Here is a 24,668-nt window from a genome sequence, read left to right on the forward strand (position 1 = left end):
TTAATCTGTTTCAGAATATAAATTTATATTTCTGAAATAAACATTCCCTAGCTATTTTCACCCAGCCTTACTGACTATAATTGTACTGGTATCTCCCAGCTCAGCTCTCCCCTACACTGAGGGGTCAAACTGATTCATCTTTCATTGCACTGCTGCCCCTGCCTCTGACCACTCTCTTCTAAGAGCCATTAGTAGATTGATGTCGTCTTCATCAAGATAACACAGTGCAGATTTCCAGAGAGATAAAATAATGCAGTTTTATTTCCATTTTCTTCCTTGTATTCCAATTGCCATTTTGACTGTAACTTGAGTACTGAGTTGATTATTCCATTAATCTATTACAACCCTGATTTCTCATTCCTCTGAGATAATGCAATGAGAACACAAGTCCTTCCAAGATCCTTCTGGTAACCATCCATCATGATTACTGATCTTCTTTGTTATTCTTTACTTTTTGTTGTTTGTTTGGTGGTGGTTTTTAAAAGAATTAAATCCTAAGTGTACAGGGTTGGGTTTTTTCTTATTCTATTGCAGCTTAAATTTCTCAGTAAGCTTTTTTTAGGAATTATATTTTGTGTTCATCCAAGAAAACCTAGAACCTACATCAACGAGATTACCTTTATGCACATTTTTGCAACAAAACTTTTTACAATGCTGTCATTGCTTTCTCATCTGTCATTTCTCTACATACCCACTGCTACTGCTCTTTAGAAGAGATTCACCTTGTTTTGTCCTCACAGAAATGAGAGTTCTATCTCCTCTCCCTTCTAGATGGTATTTTATGAACAAGTACCACCTTGCCATATTTCACTCCTGTAATACTACAGCCAGTGTAAGTAGACTATTGCACAGGATTGCAGTGGTAATAGATAAGCACATTCAGCTTAAATACCATTAGGTCCTAGAAATAGCCGGGGAAGGAACCACAAAAAACCCCAAAACACCAGGCATATGCTAGGTGGGCACAAGGCATTTATTTCAGAGAGTAAAACCAGGGTACACGTACTCCACTGGACAGCTGTAGGTTTGGGGTACCACTGATACATACTTTTTATCAACTTTTTTTGAAACTGTGTACACTATGCTACATATGGGGTACCTGGCACAGAAACAGGGACCACTACTTCTGAGCAAGAGGACAGGGTAAGGCTAAAGAGCTTTCTTTTCACCGCAAGCACATAATCCCAGCACTAAGTCAAATAAATGCCCAAGTAACCAACTGCTTGTCTCAGCAGCTAATAGTGTAAGCACAGACCTTCTCTACTACACCACCCCAAGCTCCAACAGTTCAGAGATTCAGAGAGCCAAAGAAGGTGAACTGTTTTACTACTTTTATTCTAAGAAAGGACTGCTTTTGCTCCAATGCAAACCAGGCCTGAGTAAGTTTCTCCCAGATCTGACACTGCAAGGAAAACACAGATAAAGTAGAAGGGCACTGATGTGGGGCAAAGCTACAGGTTCAGAAGTATTCAACATACCATATTAGTTTTGAACCCAGTACCAGATGCTTCACTTGAGTAAAAAGATTCTGGTAGTTAAAATTTGGGAGTAAAACTTTCTACCTTTTCTGATGAGGAACAGCATTTTACCTTAGTTTGAAATACTACACCGTTCAAAGGCAAGAAATCAGTAGCTAGTTTGCATCTAATGGCACAGTATCACACAGTCATTGTTTTCCTCACTGGAGGAAGGTTGCATGACCACAAGACTCCACCACTGCGCTTTAAATAGGCAAGCTGTATTAATCTACATGTCTAAAACATTTTCTAAAGAGATATTTGATATAGGAAATTATACTGCATTATCTGAAGCTCAAGTACTGTAGCAGAATCCAACAGCACCCGAATGGCTGGTCTTTGCAAGAGATCAAACAGGCAGCCAGTACTGAGGGCAGCCAATCCCTGCTTGGAATGGTCATTTCCTGGCATCACTTGTGCAGAGATGATCATTTCCACACACATGAGAACAGTAAAGCAGCTGACTGTGTTGCATGAAACATGTACACGAGCCCATAATTATGTAACCATAAGTTAAAGACTAACATCCCTCCCCCTCCAACCTAATTCTCACAATCACTAGATTGTTTTGCTACTTCATTGATGATTGCACAAAGCTGAAGATGTCAAATATTTAACCAGTAGAACACCTATTAAACTGAAATTTTACTGTATAGCATGAATAAGCTATTTTAGATACCTTACTGGCCTAATAAAGCCAGTACAATGTTCCAACTAAAACATTTATGATCAGCTGTCAAATGACTGCTACATGTATAAGAAACAGACCGAGTGCAAGCACTTCTCTCACACCCTCTGAAGACTGGTGTTGTGCTGGAAATCTTCAGAGATCGGCAAAAAAAATTTGGTTAAAGAAAAAAAGAATTGAAGAGACTTTTCTGAATAACATCTTCCTGTTACCGCAGGCAGCCACACCAGGACATCATGTATAAACTTGGGAAACCCTCCAAGAACAGCCTCAGACAAATTTTGAAAGGGAATTGTGGGTATAATAGAACTGTGGTGAATATTGTAATACTGAGAAATTATTACACAGCAGGATAAAGATTAACATTTATCATACTAGTCATGGTGTATCTTTCCAGTACAAGATACATGTAGCAGTTCACAAATTACTGCATATTTCCTTTGATGCTTCTGTATTACCAGTGAAATAACAGCCAAAAATGCCAATATGATGCATAAACAATACAGGAATATATACAAGCCCCTGTGAGGGTCTACACTGCAATAGTGAATTTCCACACTCTCTCATAAATATGGAGCTACAGATAAAATATTTACACGTTCATGAACAGATTGTTTTAAATGAATACTGAAATTTAAGACAATTCAGTGGGGTTTTTTTGTCTTATTACATTATGGCTCATTATCTTAAAGCCCTGTGATAATCTGTTGCTCAGAGCTTTTTTCCTTGACAGGAAACTCCAACATCAACCCCGTGGATTAAAGATTTGTTGGGTAAATCTATGACAGATTTAACTCGGTTGGAGCTATTAAATAAAAACAAGCGTTAAATCCAGAAAACGTCCATCTGAAGATGTGATAGAGACAATTCAGTTTTACAATAAATCCTTTTGTAGCATCTCCATCTAGCGGTCAGTCTTGGTAGCAACACGCTGTTTCAATTACAAAGGCAGTGTCAATCAATCACCTTTTATTTTATAACAACTCACGGAACCACCTCACATTTCAATGACAACTTTCTATGTGGAATTTGGAACCTCATATGGAAGAAATTCCAGTACTAGCTGCCTACATACCTGAAAATATTCCTTAAAATGTTTGGGACAGGATATTTGTGAAGGATTTAGGTTTCACTATTTTCACAATCTGTTCATAATTCCCTACCATTACACATGAAAAAGAACGGGAAAAAAAGAGTTGGTTTATAGAATTAGTAAGAGTTCCAATTCACACAGTATTAAACAGGGAACTGGGGACCTGGGGACACAAAATCTCCCGAGTCAAGTTTACGGCTTTGATGCTCAAGCCATACAAAGTAATACATTTCCTCTTCTTAAACTGACAAATCCTAACCAGACAAAACCTATAATAAGCCCTGCCTCATATTTAAACTTTCAATCAGCATGGCTAGTATCAGGTATTTCGTGCTAGTTGTGAGCATGCAATATTCTACCCCAACCTGAATCTGGGGTAGCCCCTCTCTGTCAAGATAAACCACCTTGAGCTGCTATCATAGTTAACATGGAACATTTCCTAAAAACAAGTCACATGCTCATCCTCTAAAAATTCAAGATGTACATTTGTCTTTTTGGTCATTGAAAGCTGCTCTCAAGCACCCACCTGTCCAAGGAAGCTCTAAGAGCTGTGTGAAAGCTTCTCTCAAGAAGGAAACATAAAAAACTAGTGAAAACCAGGCATGTTCTCACTCACTGTCTTCTACTCATGTTCTGCATTACTAGATGTCCTAGATTGCAGAAGGCTTTTTGTGAAAGATGATATTCCTCAACATCTGATTCTACTGCCCTCTGCAGCATTTCTTGAAAAGCAGCATATGATCATAAATCTGTTTGCAGCTGTTCTTCAAACTAACAGGTCTGTAATTGAAATGTCAATTGTACTTAACATTTAAAAAAAAAAATTCTTATCTTATTTACATAATAAACACAACATCCCCTATTGCATTTAGCTCCCTTAAGTAAATGTACTATTGACCAAAGCTAATCAAGATCTTGCCTATTCGCCAAGACCTGCTCCCTATACAGTGCATCAAGCTGACCGACCAAATGAATTACACAAAGAACTCGTAACTTAGAGCTATTGTTGCTAAATTGATCTTCAGCATGAGATATGTCAAAACTAAAAAAGTCTTGCAGATCATCATGACAAAAGAAGAGAGGACCAGCTATACTAATAATACAATAGCAACCTTGGGGTTTTATCTGACATGCTCAAGTTGAAGTTTGAACAGCATTTATTCTTAGCAAACTGTCATCACATCAGAAAGAAATTTTCTGAGGCTTCGGAGCTCAGAGGCATTTTACTCTAAAAGGTCCCATAAAGACTCACAGGGTCTAGGAAACCACAGATACACCCCTCTCTCCAAATACCTTAAGACCTCAGATTCTGATAAATGATTTCTGAAAAAAGTTAACTTCTTCAGCAGAGAGGCAAGCCAGCAGCCAACTTAGCATTCAAAGTTCAAGAAAATGCTGGTAAACAACCGAAACCTGTAGCACCCACCCCAGTTTTCAGATGACCAAAGTTCTACCATTGATTGATTTGAAATTTATTAACAGAGTGGTCACTTGAAAATAATTGTATGTACAGTATAAATGATAATGAGTTGTACTACGCTATTTCTCTAACACACATGCTTTCCTATTAAACGGTGACTTCCCAGCACTAACTAATTTGAGGAAGAGAACAGTGATCCTCCTCAGAGACCTACAATACACACTATTTTGTAAAGGCCTCACCACAGTTTGCAATTTTACTTACACACTAAACTCTTATTTCCAGAGTAGTTTAAATGAGATGTGGTTTCTCTCTTACAGAACTGTGCAGAGTTTTATATTCAACATACCCCAAGAGAAATAAAACATTTTCAGCTTAGATCACATCTGAGCAGAGGAGGGCAGAGATCAACTACTCATACCTGTTTCTGTATACCTGTTCTGGGTTTTGCATCAGAGTCTTTACAGAAAGTTCCAGTAGTTACATAAAGCTCAATTAAAACAGCTAATTAGGGGTCCCATATACAACTCTAAACGTGAACCTCACTTGTTTGCGGGAACTGCCTGGTACTATCAGACAATGACTTAACATCTACAAAGTCTATTTTACAAATGGGCATTTCCATAAAAAGAAAACCAAAGCAGGAATATCTCGTGTGTTTCCCAAACACACAAAATGATATCCCTGGATTGTAGATCAAAACAGTACACTCTTATTAAAAACGCCTACCTTCACTGGTGAAATATGAGAATGGGAAACAAATCCATGGACATTCTCAATCTGTGACAGATTCTTCTCTGATACATGAACCAGCTCTGGACCTGTCACCTCATTGGTAATGTGTGGAGAGCTGTGCTCCTGGGGAGGTGTATCTTCATCCTGGTAGCGGTATTTCTGCAGAAAACAATTAGAGAAAAAGATCAGTCCACCACAAAAATGTGAAAATATTATTCAGAAAACTTAAGTCAGGTATAGTTATTTTTCTGATCTTGCTGACTGCAAGACAGTAAAATCTAGAAATAAAAGGTTTAATGAGCATTTCCAGCTTAAAGCCTAATGTAGTCTAAACATATTTCAGACTTTAGCCTCACCTAGAAGTACTGTAAAGCTACCCAATTTTCTTGTGCCTATTTGCAGAAAGCAATGTCCCCAAACCCTTTTCCAAAGAATGTTTTTCTTTTTTTCCCTTACGAACACTTTAACACAACTTTATTCACTAACAGCAGAAACTCTCAGTGCCATCTGGATTCATCACCTTGACCTCAAAAAGCCTCAAAAGCTTTTTTGCATTCTTCTAATTTAGCACATCTGCACAAAAAGTGGGATTTGTCAACTAAAGAGTTTTAGCTTTTTTACAGGGGTACCAAGATAGCAATTCACTATTGCTAACTGCATTACAAAACAATAAAATGTGATTTTCTTAGACAGACAAAGTTTCCCAACGAGTAAGTCTTCAAACAGAAACAGGAGACATTGTTCAGTCTCAGTTTTATTAATAGGCACTCCATTTAAAGAACCAGAACCCATTACTTAGCCACCAGGGATGTGTTCTAGACAGACTGCGCTACATCCACACCTGCAGACCCCTACTGAAAGGTATTAGTGAAATCAGGAGCACACATAATATTCACCCGTTCTCTAGACCGCAGGGTTAGATGCTGATCCAGCATCCTCAAACTCCAGTGCTAACATGGGCTCACACTGCCAAAGAACTTAAATATTTAAGTTTCACCTTTGTATTCTCAGCCAGTTCTGAGGTGCTTTAGGGAGTCCATGCATATATTGCTAGTTAAAACTAAAGTTGAAATTTGAAGCCAGGTTTACTGTATCCATAAGATGCACCCCAACATTTTATAACCACTTTCACACACTAATACTGTACTCCAGAGTACACACCTAGTTGTTACTACCTTATAGGGAAAGTATGCCGTGCCATTAAAGGAACAGGAAAGCCTTCTAAATGTAGCCATTTTAAGGTTGGAAAAAGCTAATTCTATTATTAAAAGTATATTTAGGATATCAGACATTTTGGGGAAGGGTGGTGTTCTAGCAGAATTCCAAGATCTACATACTACAGTTCAAGTCAAAAATAGTCATCTTGGTGCTAAGTCATTTATACAGCATCATCCAGTAGCTCCTTTGTCTGTAAGCACAGGAACACTACACCCCGGCGGTACCTGATAAACCCTGTATGATAACTACCCCTGCTAGCAGTTACATCCAAATACCATTTCAGGCTACCACAAAGATCCCTGCCCTTCAGAGAAAAGGTCTTCAACATTACAAAGTTATGAAGTCTACAGAATAAACTACCAAGATACTGCTTGAAGTGATCACCACCAGTTACCAGCTGCTGTAATGCTGAGCCCATTCATCTCCTGCCCACATGCCCACCCCCGTGCCTGTGCCTGACACGAAGACTTAATTCTGTTTCAAGAACAGTGTTGGCCAAAAAATACGAGTGAACATTATCCCAGCATAAATAAGATCACATTGGAAATTAGAGAAAGCAAACAGTAGAGCTGTAAGAAGCACAGAAAATGTCTTGCAACACATCAAAGCACGGATTCTGCAAGCTTAAAGGAGCCTGCTCTGATGGAGAAGGCAGTGTTTGGCTGGACCTGAGATCCTAGATGTCCCTGCCAGGTCTCAAGCTTCAATTTGAAAATGGGACCTGAAAGTGGATTAAGTTCCCAGTTTATCTCAGTCAAAACCCTGTAGAAAGCCAGAAGTGGATTGCTCCAGTTTTATTTAAAAAAAAAAAAAAAAGTCACAGGTCAGTTAAAATTAACTTCTTCTACAAAGCAGTGAAGCTTCTACAAAGCTTTAGGCAATGCTTTATTAGAAACAGGTATCTGGACATGCCTCAGTGTAAACAGGCTCTACATGTCACTAAGAAGCATGCACTTATACTACACAATGTTTCAGTGTTTATAACAACACAGTATATCTTAACTGCTACTAGATGAATTTGTCATTCTATTTTAGATTAAAAACATGAAAATGGTGCAATAAAAGATTCTCTCATACCAGGCACTGACAAGGCCTCAAAAGCTCTTAAAAAAAAAAAATCTAACCTATGACATGAAGTTCTATGATGTGAAGTTCAATATTCTTCAATATTGCATCAAAATTAGATGCAATATTGAAGATTGATTTACTACTGAAACTGCTAAAAAACCCAACCAAGATTCATACTTAAAATACACTAAATGAAATACTTCCTGGATAACATTTCAACGTGCAAATAGAAAACAAGAAGTGCATGAAAACAAACACCCAGGACACTCACTCTGAAAGGTCCCACACTGTCCTTGCCCTTTGCAGAAATTAGTTTTTGGGCAAAGTGCTTCAAGTCAAGCCAGTTACCGTATCTTACAACGGCTGATTCTCTTTAGAAGAGGAAGTCTTTTGTAGTATTTTACTATGAATCACCACCTCTGAAGCAGCATGCCTCTGGACTGAGGCAGTGCGTTCGAATGATTTGGCATGGTCAGCCACCCTTCAAAATCGCCTGTTCCCTTCCTCTCCCACCCCCAAACAACTCAGTCAAGTGTTTCCACTATGTCAAGTTAATTCAGCTGCGACATAGGAAGTGAAATCCCGTGTAAGTTACCCTGCACAGGAGTCTAAAGATGCTGCATCACAACACAGCCTAGCTCTCTCAAAGGGCAAGGACTGCCCAAAGGCCCTCTCAGCACCTCTTGGTCCAGCTGTACATCTCCTTGACCCTTGTTGCTAGCACACATCTGGCTTTGGATGAGCAAAGTAATCCAGCAGAACATTTGTTCCCTCCTCTAGCAATATCAAATGTTCCTTAATTCCTTAAGTGGCACACAAGATGAGACAAGCAGTAGTGGCATAAAGCAGGTAGAGATCACCCCCTGTCCATTCCTCTGCCTACAACCAGGAGAATTCAATCCTGCATGCAAACCCAGGCTCCAAGGAGACCCTAGGTGAGAAGGGACAGCAGTGATGGGCAAGACATACCACAGGAAAGAATAAAGGCAGGTGTGGCAGAGCAGCTCTGAATGTGCAGACAGATCACCCCAGCTGCACATCTCCCAAGACTCCCAGCACTCAGGTAGCAGCCAAGCAATTTAACTACTTGTACATAGTTTAAGGACCACTGTGTAATTTATAATCAGAACTTGAAGTCCAAAACAACCAAGTGCTAAGCATTTAACACTGACTTCTGAAGAGATACTGCCCCAAAGGAGGCAGCTGCAGGTATACAAGAGTGTCAAAATTAATCACAAACATTTCTCTTCTGAGGCAGTACAGGTAACAAGATTTCTTCAGATTATACCTTCTATAAGCTTTGAACTGTCACCAAACACTATGGACTAAGTTATTTACTGAAACTACTGAAAAATCCATATACTTTAATAAACTAATGACAGTTTATATGAATTGGTCGCAGTAAAATCATTGTTAACTGTTCAGGCCCATGGCCTCCCTGCTTCCACTCCCAGGCCAGGCAGTTAGACAAAAATAAGGATGGATAAAGTATCTGTAGGACAAACAAGGATTTTGTGGACATTTTATAGCACTGTGTTTCAGAATACAGATCTTTTCACAGAAAAGCTCTAAGAAACCCATTCTTAAAAAGCCTCACTTCAGCATGCCTAACCTTTGCTCTGCGTTATAAAAAGAAGGTATTTCCAACAGCTTCATGCGTAATCTCCCCCCAGAGATAATTAAGTTGTGGTTTTGTTTCTTTTATTTAAAGATCCTCTAATGAGAAATCTTACTGAAAGAGAAATGAAAGGAAATTATTTAAAGAACACTTAAAACAAACCCAGGCCCTAAACTGATGACCCATATCCCAATGCATGCAATACTATTATTAACCCAGAGTTCCAACACATACAGAATGTCACATTCATGGGCAGAAAATTAATTACACAAGAACATCCCTAACTATCAGATAATTTAATGACAAAATGCAAGGCAGCATTTACTACAGATCTCTTCAAAATGGGCTGCGTATCAAAATCCAATTCACATCAGATGTACACATCAATCCACTGTCTTATGTGAAAAGAAACCTGAGAGCACAGTAATGTATCTTCTCTATACACAAAGGGAAAAAATCAGCATTAAACCAGCTTTAAGGAAAGAGCAACGGGCACTTGAGAAACAGTTAAAGTTGCTAAATTGACCCTCTTATGCTCACTTCCTTCCTCCAGATTTTAACCCTCCCCACCAGCACATCAATACAACTCCCAAACTTCAGACAACGAAAGTTACAAGCTAAACCCAGGAAGACACACAGCTTGACTTACAGTCTGTCCCCAGATAAGTTTTAATTTTCACTGTACAAATGCAATCCACGTTTTGAAAGAAGTTAAGGATCAGTGAGGACTTTAATAAGTAGATCTAACCATTTGAATTTGATAGATACATAGAAGGTCACAAGGTGAGCCCTGCTCTTATGCAGTATGAGCAGCCAGCATGACAAAAAGTGGCTTCAGACCATTTGCACCTGACTCCCAGGTTGAAATACTTATCCTTGTTCAGTCACTGCTCCAGTTCAGAAAAACTAAATCTGAAAGGACCCTTCAAAAGATTATTCCAGCAACTGAAGTTGTTGGGAAACACTGTTTGACATTCAAGCTGTCCAGTCGTGCACAAGAGGACTAGGACACAATAAGCCAAAAGGAGATGAGTAAAAAAATAAAGTAACTATCACACCTGCCCCAAAACAAGTCTTCACAACTCTGATGTGAAGATACCATCCAGCAGAAAAACTCCAGCAACTCCAACAACAAAAGCAACAATAACACAAATGAGTTATTTGTGTTACAAATAACAGTACATCAGAGCAGTACATCAGAGATGTTCATGCATTTTGCTCAAGTCTTCCCTGTAGCCTAGTGGAAGCCCTGAACTGGGGTTGAGGGAACTAATAGTGGCTTCCTCATGAGGAAATGGACACGGACCCAGAGGTATGTGCCACAACTGCGGAACTGAGTGCACCTGAAAACTTCTCATTTCTAACCGGGTGGATGGTGAGAGCCAGAAAGAGTTTCCTTGCAGGTGAGCAGCAATTCACACTGAGAGGCTGAAAGCTTGTGGCTAACAAAAGAAACTTCAACAATGTAAGTAAAGAGAAGACATGCTGGAATTTTCAGAAGTTCTTCACTGACTGTGCAATAGGGCTCTCAGCATTATTTTCACATTAGGCCTCAACACCTGACAAACTGAATGACTTGAAATATTAGAACCAACTGCTTCATTCCCAAAAGCACTGTTTCCTTTTAATAACTAGAGCTAAGACAAAAACATAAGGCATTTCACCCCCTTGGACAATTTCGGTTTGACACTGTATCTTGAATAAAACTGCACAGAACATGTTTATTTGGGTCATGGTGTTCCATCAAATGTCAAAATGCACAGCCACTGTTAAATGTAAGTATTTATGTAATGCTTTCTGCCACGGACACCCAGAAATGATACAACCATTTAAGACACACGTATACATTTACAGAAGTACCAGGAAAATTTGTAGCAAAGAAGTTCACCTGTTCCAGAATGCCAAGAGATCAAAGAAAGAACAGTCAGACTGCAAATGTTCTTTTCACAGATGGTTTAAACAGAGTAAAGGAAAAAGTAAAACACTATTTCATAGGATTACTTGTCTGAGATTGTGTCTGCATGTAAAGGACCTAAACAGGTTATCCTGATTTACTGTTTCACACTGCCACTTAAATATTGACTCTTTCAGCATTCCAAGGTTACCTTCCTGGAGGACAAGAGTATTTCTTTTTAGTGCAACACAACCCTGCAACTTTTCTTCAGAAGCCTGCAAATACCTAGTGCCAAAACTCTCCCTCGGCATCACCAGCAGGTCACAACTACTAAATCCAAGTCCCTGGGGTGTAGATAAGCACAGGCTACCCACTCTGCTTCAACAGCCGAACACGTTTGTTGGAAGATAGTTACAGCCTGTGCATAGACAGTGTAGGGTATTTTAAACCACCCCACCGGTAAGTTCACTCTGCTCAGGAAACTGACAGTCTGTAGGATTCACCACAGGGCCGACCGTGGTTTGTGCGGGGTGCTGCACCTCCCCGCTCCCACGCCCGGCCGCTCTGACAGCCGGGCAGGTGCCCCCGGCGGCGCGGAGCTCCCGCGGGCCGCGCAGCGCCCAGCAGCGCGCCCTCCGGCGGGCGGGCCCCGCGCAGCTCCGCGCCCTGCGCAGCGGAGCCCGGCCCCTCGCAGCGGGGCGAGGGAAGGCGGCACGAACGCGCCCCGAGAGCCCGAGCGAGCGGCCGGGCCGCGGGTGGAGCAGAAACCGCGGCCGCGGCTCCGGCCCGACACAGACCGGCCGAAGGGGGTCTGGATATTTCCTGTTTGTCCTTAAAGTGAGCAGCATCTCTCCCCGGCAAATGCACATCAAGGTAGCGTTCGCACTCTATGGCTTTCTTCCCCAGTTTGTTATACAAACGTGAGGAGACCGTAAAAATAAGCGAGTTCCACCAAAAAAAAGGGGGAAGAAACCTTAGTTTTGTACCAAAAAGTTTCCAAATTGCATCACTATACACATATTCACAATGCTCTGGACACGTGAAAGAGAAGTAGATTTTAACCAAGGTAAATTCTTCCCTCCTGGAAATAAAGCATGCAACTTGGAGTTCCATAGTAAACCATTCACACTAGCAAAAGATCCATAAAAATTGAGACTTCTCCCTCCCAAACTAGGTGACATCTATTCAACACCAACATTTTGTGAAATGTATATTTACCTAAAAACGTAGCACACACATGCAGAGATGTATGTGTGTGTACACACAGCCCCCCACTGTTCCTAAATTATAAATTAAAATCTAGTTCAAAAATAAACAGAGAGGTGGAAACACCAAATATGCAAAGTACATTTGGGGAGAGAAAGATTTCTCCATCTCTGTCTCAAAAGTAACTTCACTCACATATGCCTTTAAAATTAAAGGGGCTTCACAGTACTTAGTGTCCCCATCATATCCTTCAGAGTGTGCATTAATTTTACTGGGAAAAGCATTCTTAACACACCAAACATAGTCTGTTTACTATTCTGAGGATTACCAAATTATCTATGTTTTATTACTCTGAAACCTAAACAGTTGATGTAGTCTTAAAATGACTAAATGCCCGAGGGCACTGTTAAACCCAAACCTGCCACTAAGAATTGCTTCCATCAATATGATGTCAGGAGGCATTTCCAGCCCTGCATTTCAGTGCAAGCCTCCTGTGTATTTAATTCTCTACAGCTGAAGAAAATGAAAGCCAAGTGCAATAAACTGATTACATGATGATTAATGCTGATTAATGGAGAATGACGACATTTTACATGCGGCATTCAGTAAATTCAAAATGTTGTTCAAAGGGATCTTTAAACAGGAGGCATGACAATTCGTTACTTCTGACACAAATCACCAAGAGCTCTGATAATAGAGTAAGGCATGGAACAAAATACACACTATTTAACCAGAAATTTAAGGTACAGTTACATTAAACATAACAGCAATCATTCATTAAATGCAGCTTACATTTCCAGGAAAGTCCTTTTATAGACCCACCTTACATCCAAACATTAAAGATATTGTGTTGTTGGTACATGCTACTTTACAGTGGCATAGCATCGGAGAAAAACAATCCAAGTTTTTTATGCTAGGAGACATTTTTTCAGACCCTGTGCACTTCAATCGATCCGGGATTGAGATTCCAGAAAAATGCCTCTGGAAGCGCTGCTTGCTGCTTGTATTTGACATTTAATCTAGGTCCATAGTGTTCAAAAATAAACCTTTATATAAATAGCTTGAATCCTTCAGGAAAAATTTAGCTTCACGTTAGAAACCAGACCTTAAAAAGAAGGCAAAGAAAAAATCCTGTGTCCATTTTTAAGATTTTCAAGTCAGCTTTATATTTAATTACAGCAGCATCAGCTTGACAGCTGTCTCACGGCCCCGAAGTGATGCTCGGCTCTGCTCAGCCAGAACCCAGGGTTAGATCCACCAAGGCAGCTCCACCTGCTGCAGTGCGAGGTCTGCTATCTCCTCCATGAAAACAGAAGCAACTCTAGCAGAGCCACTATGCTCAGTGGATGCTGGTTGCTTAGGGGAGGGGCGAGATGTTGCAGCAAGGGACTCATTACACGGCCCGATAGATAAACCCAACGCTTCCTGCAAGGTGCTTTCGCACTGCACCAGTGAGCATGTGAAAACCCGCTTTGAAATCAGCTGTGCATAATTATAAACCCAGGGAAGTTGTAAGCTTAACAGCAGGGAATTTGCTGATCTGCAGTTTACGCTAGCTTTTTGCAAGGAAGTGTCAGCAGACCACAAAATGAATGGCTCTGCGATATTTAATCCTCCTTCTCAAGCGCTGGAAATTCAAGGTTATTTGACACATGTTTTAAAACGTTCTTTAGCTGCTGAGTAAAACTTCTAATGCTCCACCAAAAGAAATAAAAATGAGCTACAGAAAGACATGAATATTCTCCAAATTCAACACACAAGGAAATCAGAGGCTGCTATTTTTTCCCCAGTTGTCTCTAGGAAGTCATTTACAATCTGGACGACGCATCAGTTCGGTTATGGAGAGCCCTCAGTGAAGTATTTCATTTCAAGCAAATGTGCATGTGAGCAATTAAACAAAACAATCTTAAAAAAAAGCTTTTTTTTCCTTAGAACTGAAGCAAATATGGTCAGTCTCCTTAAGATTTGTTGTCCTTCATTGTATGCTAACAAGACACAAAATTCTTTTTTAAATGGTTTGCTTGTGTTTGGGTTGGGGCTTTTTTGTTTTAATAGAAGGATTCAAACTTTATTTCCTTTTTTACAAGTACAAGGGTCCCTAACAAGGTTTTAAGATATTTCTGTATTTTAACGAACTGCATTACAGGACTTGATCAAAACCAGTCCTCTCTGATTTCTCTGTACCATAAGCTAATAACCCTTTCCAAAAAGCTTTAATAAGGTAAAGTTAGCCATCACTTTTATTTCTAATAATGAACACCAATGTAAAAAAGCATTTAAGACCTCTAGGGAAGTGTTGTTCGATCCCCCCTCTTCAAGACCTGACCACTTAGTTTACACCTGTAGCAGCTTTCTCTCCACTCTCACTTCATTTGGTTTACCTGATAAGCACCCCCTGAGGTAGAAAGTTTAATGTAGTGCAAAACTGGCATCCACACTTACAGCTCAGAAACTACAAACCTCATGAATTATACTGAGACAGTTATCTTTATATAAATGTGCAGAATGATGAAACCAAAACTAAGGCAAGATGTCTGGAGAGAAATGTGTAACTCAGCCCACAGTAAACCTCAAAATAAACTTCATTTGCATGAGGACCTTTCTCTTGGTAGAATATCCAAGGACTATGGGTGATAGAATTCCCATACTAATAAGCAGAGTTTTCTTTCCACCATGCGCTATGACCTACAATTTTTCACCAAATATCCTTAGACATTATTTCCCACAGTAGGTCATCTTCTGCATGCAAGTACAGCCACAGGGCAGGACCAAAGAATAAAGTAAGTCTCTTAACACTTAATCCTTGAAAAAGAAACAAAGACTGAAAACAAAGAAAAAAAAGGAGGGGAAAAAAAACCAAAACAAAATCACACTTTTTTTCCCAGAAGTTAGGTTATTTTTTTTGTAGCAAGAATATTCAAATCCAGGTGTAGCCCTAAGCATCACAGAATGAGGGAAGAACCTAGTCACCCCTTTATTTTCCTTCAGCTGGCTGGGGGTCACAGAGCACAATGTCTTGTCTGAAGAAATAGGGCAGAGCACAACCAGAGACACACTCAAACATCACACAAAGGGAAAAAAAATCCACAAATGGGGAAGGAAAGCTAAGTACTTTCTCCTGCCAAACACAAGAACGTTCTTATCCCACAAAACCACATTTTTTATGCACCACAGATCAGCAGTCTTATATCTATAAATCTAATCATATTGCAATAATGTAATTTCTCACTAAAATAATACAGTCAAACGCATGGCAATTTCATGACAACAAATAAAGTCAAAGAGCCAAAAGCAGTTCTTGAATGTTGCAGAAATAGCTTTTTGCAATGCAGAAAATATAAGCTCTAATGTGCCAGGGGCATAGAAGAATCAATAAGAGGAAGATACAGTCTACACATCTACAAAGGATTCCATCACAGTAAGATACAATAAAGAAGAGAAAGCTTAAGTAACTTCAGGCAATTACATCAAGATTGTTGGTGAAGACCACGTAAAACATCAGAATGAAGACTACAGAAAACATCTGAATCTTTCAGACCTATGTTTACAGCTGTAAAAACATCACTATAAAGATGAAACTTTTTAGACAACTTGCTGCCCACAAGCTTACAGTATTGAAGCTTGTAAAATTAAAATATTCTTAAATATTTTTCTGACTAAATCCAGAAATTTAACTGTAATGAAGGTCTCAGTTGTCCAAAACAACTATTTGAATTTAAGGGCTTTTTAAATACATGTTTGTGAAGAAAAGGCTTTCTGAAATGTGAATGTATAGTATGTTACCACATAGAGAAACATTTAGAAAGGAGTATTTAGAAATTGACTTTTGAGCTGTAAAAAGAGATAGAACCACAATGGTTCGAGTTAGAAAGGACCTCATAGATCATATAGTCTCAATCCCCTGTCGTGGGCAAGGACACTCCCCACTAGCCCAGGGTGCCCCAAGCCCCATCCACCCTGGCCTTGAACCCTGCCAGGGAGAAGGCAGCCTGTGCCAGGGCCCCATCGCCTTCAGAGTGAAGAATTTCTTTCTAATATCTGATCTAATTAATATACCCTCCCCCAGTTCGAAGCCATTACGCTTCTTGTCCTATCACTACATGCATGTCCCCATTTAACTATTGCTCTGACTCAAACTGAAGGTTGGATTAACATTTCAAAACACACCAAAAACATTGGTAACACAATGCCTAGACCATTGATAAGAAGAATATGGTGTTAACCCCTGAAGTATCTACCAATACTCTCCCAATTTATCAGGCTGTATTTTGTATTTTCACATATAAGCTTGAGTTCCTACAGCCAGAGTCTGCTGTTTCTGTGCTGGTTATACAAAAGGAACATTTTTTAACCTGGGAGATAGCAAGACACACACAGTGTCAGGACTTCATTCCATGCTGCCATACAAACAGGTAACGGCACGTCAGCATTCACTGAACAGAGAGAAACAAAAACCTGAATTTTCTTCTTGCAAAGGATGCTTCCACCTTACATACAAATATTAAAATGACAGTTTAAAATAGAACAATTTCAAGAAACCAATTCATAACTTTTAAAAACTTGTGTTTACTTAAAAGCTTTACCAGTAAACGTGACTGATTTCATTCTTATAAACACACCACATAAAATGAATTGCCTTTATTTCAAGTTTTGTTTAAACACTTACTTGGTAATAACTTATCTTTACGCATGACTCCCATGTGCATGATAAAAATATCAACATCATTATGATCTTTTATTAGTGAGCAAGCCTAATTCTATGACCATAAAACAATAAAGATCCTACTTCCAAGTCTCCCCAAGTACAAATTTCAAACAGAGAGAAACCAGAGTTAATCAGCATCAAAAAAACCACACTACAAAGCTTTCAGAAACTTAATGTTTCTGTTCAGCACTTGCCAACTACTCTTGATTGAACACACAATGCCCATTTCATCAACTCACATGTTCCACCCATATCCTCAATACAGCACAGGAAAGGAAACAGCAATCTCATAAGCAGGAAGAGACCTGGAGCCTTTAATGAAACAAGTAAGTGAAAGTTTGGCTTGACAAACGTACCAACTGTTCAGATTGTCAAACCTAAGGAGAAAACACTATACTAACCTTTGGATGTGCTTTAAGTATCGCTGCAGGTACCTGTCAAGCTGGTGGGACCCTAGCTTAGGTCCTTCTTCCCCAACGCCTGAACTGGTATAATTTCAGGATACTTAACACAATCAAGTCAAAAAGAAAGAAAAAAACTAAAAGTGCTTTTCAGCAGATTTTTTTTTTAATCTAATACAGCTATTTTAAGCTCTGTTCTGCATAATCATAGTCTGTATGGTCTTGAAAGAATACTCAGAATTCCAAAATTAGTCTCTGTAAAGAAGTTTGGATACTGGATAAAGGTTACTTATACTAACAGCGCTCTAATGTAATGGCTGTAACACTTACTCAAGGAGTAGTCATTTTATACACATTTTCTAGAAGGCAAATGAAATTTGAACACTAGTTTCATAATAACTGATGTCTGGTGCAAACTGCATCCATCAGCACCCACGAAGCTCTGACTTTGCAGCTCTTGCTCCCTGAAGTATCAGATGACCACCCAAGCCAATTCTGAAAAAGCAACCAAAAGCTCCTTGTTCCTGCATATGCTACGAAGCTGCCAGAAAAATCAACTGTGTTGTACTTTCAGGCAAACAGGTTTATGTACTGAAAACACCATGAGCTGAAAATCGCCCTTCTAAAGGGTACCTCTAATAGACATCCATGCCTTAGAAGCACCTTCTTGGGAGCCTGGCACGTGGACACATCTGCAGGAGTTAAACCAGCAGCCACTGTTGCACCTCCAGTTCAGAATGCTCCTCCTTAAGGGAGGTTATCTGCAGTGCCCACTCAAACTGACCCATATATTCTGAAAATTATCAACACTGAACTCCCAAAAATTGAGGGAATCCTTTCCATTGTTTGGATGCCAACAATAAAAAGATGCTTACCAGGAAAATTACAAGATTGTAAATGCATTTACCCATATCTTAAGCTTCCAAAATCTTGAAAAATACCACAGCCCCATTAACTTCAGGAGGAAGGTGAAACGTTACTTTGGAAAAGGGAATTTCATTAATAGTTGTATTTTTTAAACCTTTCCCTTCAATGGCATTTAAACCCAGAACAAGTCCTATGAATAGAAACTTTTCAGTGGGTGTTTGTGATTTTTCTCTCAGTTTATCCCAAGTCTTAAATTGTTAAGTGGAAGACAGATCTGGGACATCACTCCAGCGAGGTCCTTCATAAGCCTTGATAAGTCAAGCCAAAACCAGATAAGAATACTTCCCATCCCAACTGAGTGACCATTCATTATGGCCCTTCCTATGAACTTGCTTTTGGAATTTTATATTTAATAATATAATTCAGGTGTCAGCCCTTGCCTCTCTTAGTAATTCTAACCCTATGGGTTAATTTCAGCCAAATTTACTGGAGGGGCAGAGGTGTCAACCATCTGCAAGGTTTGTAAAAGGAGGTAGCAGGCAGGAGAATAAATATCAAAAGATCCCCATCAAATGAAGGGAGAGTGAGAAGGAAGAAGGCTGCCTAAGCAGCAACAGGCAGAATTTCTATGATAGGAAAGGTATTAAGAGTACAGTGAAATGCTATATAGCAGCTTATATTAAAATGGTAGCGCACCTTGGCAAAAAGTTATAGGAAGCCATGCTTTGGAAGGCAGCTATAATACATCTCATGTTTTTGAATTTAAAAAGCACAGAGTGAAATCTCTTCCCCTTCTGATGTTTTGAAACTATTTTAGCACTACTGGAAAATGCCTTTACATCTTTAGCTTCCGCACAACAAGCTTCTGGGAATTATAGAGAGGTTACAGAAATGGCTAGTATGGCCACATTGAAATCAAAAACTCAATGTTACTAGGTACAAGCCACCAAAGTCAGTAGAACATCTTCAAAACAGACAAGGATAGGCTAGAAAACAATTGGTTCCTTTTGCAAGACTTCAAGTCTGACCACATAAAGAGGATATAAATGCAGCAGATAACGGAAGCCTACCTGACCCACTCTGTTAAATTCACTGCAGAATATTAATTATATTGGTAACAACTGTGAGGAAAAAGAAAAAGGTAACTGTAATTTGCACAGACTGTACTATGATTAGAATATAACTAATTAGGAAATCCCAAAAATCAAGAAGTCCTACATTACTTCAAAGATATTTAACATGCCTAGAAACAGCCTGCAGTGGGCTGATCCTGGAAGGCAGGTAAATGCCCACTGGGTCGCTTGCCCACTCCCAACCCCAGAGATGAGGGAGAGAATGAGAAGGGTAAAAGGGGAAAACCTCATAGGTCAAGACAAATAAGCAAAGGGGAAAAAACCTGATCACAGACAGAAGTGATGTAAGGCAAATGACTAACCACCCCCCACCAACAGACCAATGGCCAGCCTGAGCAACAGCTACTTTGGAAGGCTACCCCCAGTATTATCACTGAGCATCTTTTTTTTTAAAAAAAAAAAATTTATCTTTCTGGTCAGTTTGCATCCAATGCTCCAGCTGTACCCCCCTAACAACCTCTTACCTCCCCCCTAACCAACTTGCTAGAACAGTAGAACTGAGAAACAGGAAAGGCCTTGACTGTGTGAGCACTATTCAGCAACAGCTAAAACACTGGTATGTTAATCAACAGTTTGTGTCAATCTAAAACACAGCACCATATGGTCTCCCATGAAGAAAATTAACTCCATCCCTGTCAAACCCACTGCCAGTCTGACCTGAAAAGTCCCTTAAAATGAAGAACTACAAAATCCTTGCATTCAAAAACATTGCTGAAACCACACTTAGAATAAACTTATGTCATTATCCTAAAGTTGCTTTTGATGCATTGCTCCCATCTGTGTCTATACTTAGCCCTTGATAGTTCTATCCAACCCTAAAAAAGATTTCTAGCAATGGACAGAGCCAAAGACAAAGCTGACAAACTATAAAAGCCCATTAAGTAACAGACTTTGAGAGACCCAAAAGCTTTCATGCTCTTCTCTCATCCCTTCCCCGGACCAACAATGAAGCTTCAACCCAGTTAGTATTTGAAGTGGATAGACTCTGAACTCAAGCAAGGTTATACTTTCAAGGCTATTCTAAGTGGGAAAGATTGAATCCAGCAGGGTGTGATTAGCTGGGACTGCTCTCCCCAGTTTAAAGACCACACTGGACCAAGGATCTAAGTTGTAACTCCGGACTGTTCTCTGTAGGACCCAGGCTGACTAGGATAAACATATCCTCCAAAACATCCTTTTCCTCAAGCATCTATCAGGCTGAAATAGAAGGCTAGTTTGGTTCAACTAGCATGCAGAAACTAGCATTAGGTGTGTGTCTGCATGTTGATGGGAAAAGGGAGACGAAGTCTTCAAGGTTTATACTCCAGGATAGAGAACATATGAAGATCCTTCAGGTATTGAAGGATTACTCAGCATCTGAGTCATCCCATACTATCTTTTTGAAAGGACTCCTTTTGAAGCAGTAGTTTTCAGCAGTGGAAAACTAGCTCTACTGCTGAGTAACTCTTAAAGTACTCATCAAGCACCTGTTCCTTCTGGAAAAATAAGGGCACACATGTAAAATAAAAAAGGTGAAAATGAGGGAGAGGAACTATCCTCATGTCTTTTATCTAGTGAAGTCTACTACTCCAGATTGATTTCAATAGCCATTCGTGCTTCCTTAACACATCAAGAAAAGGCTCCAATGACATGTTTCTGCTCTGCTGCTTTGATGTAGCAGTGCTGGAGTAGACACTAAGAGCCTCTCATAGCCAGTGGAGATGAAGTGCTTGCACAATACTAAGAACTGTGTTTCTTTCTGCCTCCACTGCAGACAGTGAGCTGGTTGTTCCCAGAGACAAACACAAATCGGTCCTTCAGTCCCACTGCTTTAAAAACAGTGAAAACAAATCACACAACAGAAAATAGTCTACTGAATCAGGACAGAGTCCAGGCAGCAGATGCTCAAGTAACTGCCATACCTTTCTGAGTACAAAGGGATGTCACCAGGTCCTATGAGAAAACTGTTCTCAAAAAGAATTTTCAAATAAAACTGGTAGAATGCTTAAAGGCAAAATATCCACAATGCTACTACTTGACTCCAAGGGATAAAGAATTTCCCAGCCTACAGTTTCAATTCACTGAAATTCCATCACTTTCTCCATCTTAAAATACAAATCCTCTTACAGGAAAGCACTAAGATTGCCATCTCACTCCAGATGGGAAGGATACTGTTGATTTACACTTTGCTATTAACTGAGAACAGATAAGGAAGACTGCTGTTGGGGCTGAAGACAACAAGGTCCCTGCAGGCCACTGACCCCCCTACCATTTTCTTGGAAACTAAAAGGTACAGGGAAAGTTGCAAAAAGGCAAAGCACAGATACTAGACACTGCACACCCCAAGCAAACTGACAGAGACACTGCTGGTTAAAGTGGCTATCAAGGAGTTGCAAGTCGTTAACACAGACCTCTGACCTGGAGGACTGGATCAGAAGGCAGCTCATGAAGTTCAACAAGGAGATGTGCCAAGTTCTGCAGCAAGGATAGAACAAACCCATCCACCTGTAATGGGAACTACAGAGGCACAGAGAAGCATCTAATATTACTGGGACAGCAGGCTGAGCAAGCTGCTTAGGGTAGAGGAAACAATCCTAAAAAGTGAGTATCAATCTTCCCCAGTGTTTACAAAGTATTTTTCGAATTATTTCTGCTGTTGTTAGCAAATCCATTCTCTTATGCAATACTCTAGTAATGAGTAGCCAGGGCAGTAACACTCAGAGCCTGCAAATAAGGAGGAAATAAGTGATTAGCAAGCTTAAGGAGAAACAGAAAAGAGAGAGGTGAGGAGTGTGGATGGTGTTATCCTTTTTAAAACGCAAAAGCCACAAATTACAACTTAATCACCATGACATAACAGCTTAAGTGAGAAGTGTGGGGACTGTTACTTGTAATTTGAGATTCCTTGTGTAGCTCCAATCAATTTTCTTACAGCAGTCTGAGTTATCTTAATGATAGCTAACAAATTAAAACACTTCTCACAGGAAAAAAAATCGCTGTCAAATTAAAGCCAAACTCTGCCAAGAGTTCAGTGATATCTGATTTATTATCACCGTGTGCTATTACCCTGACCAGAAGCTTATCCTGGTCTCTTTTAGTCATATTTTACTTAGTAATATTTTCAAATCCTACTTCCCCCCTTCCTGCACAATGAGCAAACCAGTAAAAATGTAACTGTAGGTACTTGGCCTGGCAATGAGGTCTGAACCTGTTGAAAGCAATCTTTGTAAATAGGTAATATTTGTTTCTTGTTATTTCACACGTATTGAAGCATTAACTCCCAACTATTAAAGTCTATGACTATTAAATTATTATTTTAAGTTAATACATTTGAATGTTAACAGCTTCAATTGAACTCAACTTTGGTTTAGATTTGTATCCACAGTTTATGAAGCAAAACTTCAAAGTACTGACCCTAAACGCAATCCTACTTATTGACCCTAGACCCTCTACATACTAAAACACCTTTCTAAATCACACTACTTCTGCAGGAATCCAGGGCCACACGTATATCAGTCCTTAAACACCACCAGCTGCTGACAAACTAATAGCACAGCTCTCCAAAACCACATATTCCTTCTCAGTATGCTGTAGCCACAGAAAATTGTGCCCCACTTCAGCTTTGAAATTGCTTCAGTTAGGACCCAAATACCTGAGTGAATGTGACAGCATGTTACAGCAAATGTAGGTCATTCTCCCCTTCCCTCTCCCCTCTGTTGCCTTTAAACCACCTAGAAAATAGTACCTTAACTAAAAAGACAGGAGAGTTCTTAAACCACTAAGCGGAGGAAAGCTGATAGCTCAAAGGAACAGTTCCCATTTTCAAGACACAAACCTGGAGAAAAACAAAGCATTATTTCTCTGTACATTGTTGAGGTGGTCACAAATCTTGGCTATTGAAAACATTTCTGGTCATTTCCTTTGAGAAAAGTAGCAACAAAAATTTAAAGAGTACAGAGAATAACAGGAAGATGCTCAGTGCTGTCCATTCAAGAACAAACTGACAGCTCTCTCCACCTTATCAAGTGAGCAGCTGAGGATGAGATCAGATCTTTAAAGAGATGTATGGCATAAAAAAAGGCAAATAAAAAGTAATTATTAACTGTTTAAGATACCACAGACATTCACTGATAATTAAATTATCTAGCTGATGTTTTAAAGTAAACAGAAGAAACTGCTATAGAACCCATTTCCAAATACATCAAATGTTCAAAAAGGAACTCCACAACTGTCAATCAAGTGCGGACCAAGGTCTAAAAAACATACAATCAGAATCACTGTCTCAGGAAATCTTTAAGATTTTCTCACTGGAGTGAGACAACTGAAGGGAGCACTTATCCTTAACTACGAAGTTTTCCTTAAGATGAATTACCAGTCACACTCAGAAACACTGCAGGAAGTTTTTGGTCTCATCCTATACAAGTTTTGTTCCATACATTATAATTCTCCTGAAATATTTTGTATTATTGTTATTTTTTCAAAAGAATTCCTTTTGAGTCATTAAACAAAGGTCCACAGTCACTGATGGGGACTTCAGGCAGTGTATAAGAATGATGCCTCACACTCACCTAACCAAAAAGGTACTTCTGAAAGGAGTACAGGCACTTTACTTAGGAAGCAGAAGAGCATTTTTCTTCTCTTTGCAGCATCACAATCTGATCCATCAATGAAAAAGTACATCACACCAAAGCAAACTTAGTTCCTTTCACTTCAGTTCTTAGGCCACTTCCACGACTGAAAAGAGGCCATGTGAGGTAATCAAGGAATTCAAAGATAACATCTTTTGTTTCGTTTTTTAAACATGAGAGAGAAAAAAATCTTGAAAGAGCAACTTTGTACCTGGAAAGCAGCAGAGTCCTATAATTTCCTTTTCAAAATATATATCTATTTCCAACTCTGGTCAAAGTGGTCTTATTAAGACTTGGCACTTGAGCAAAAAGCATGAAAGCCAAAAGGTGAGAAGGACTTCTGTCAACTAAAGCAGTACTAAGAGAATAGTAACTCTTGAGAAAAATACAAGCACTTTGAAGCGAATGTTCAACCTGCACATGGTTATCTGTTGTGAAATTAGCTAATCAGTGGTTAATTTCTGCAGACATTGTTACACATTGTCCAGTACGAACACA

The 24,668-nt window shown here is 39.5% G+C and overlaps 1 protein-coding gene across 12 annotated transcripts in view; it reads right to left on the reverse strand.

Moving 5' to 3' along the window:
- The window catches only part of DLG1 (discs large MAGUK scaffold protein 1), a gene marked incomplete at its 5' end in the record, with an annotated part of 144,316 nt that overhangs the window by 85,728 nt on the left and 33,920 nt on the right, over window positions 1–24,668 (reverse strand). For all 12 annotated transcript variants that reach the window (XM_084267337.1, XM_084267338.1, XM_084267350.1 and 9 more), the window contains one exon: window positions 5,448–5,612. In XM_084267337.1, the coding sequence (XP_084123463.1) occupies window positions 5,448–5,612 (165 nt within the window). The remainder of the gene's footprint in view (window positions 1–5,447; window positions 5,613–24,668) is intronic.

Source organism: Gallinula chloropus (genome assembly GCF_964237585.1).
Source record: "Gallinula chloropus genome assembly, chromosome: 8".
Lineage (NCBI taxonomy): Eukaryota > Metazoa > Chordata > Aves > Gruiformes > Rallidae > Gallinula > Gallinula chloropus.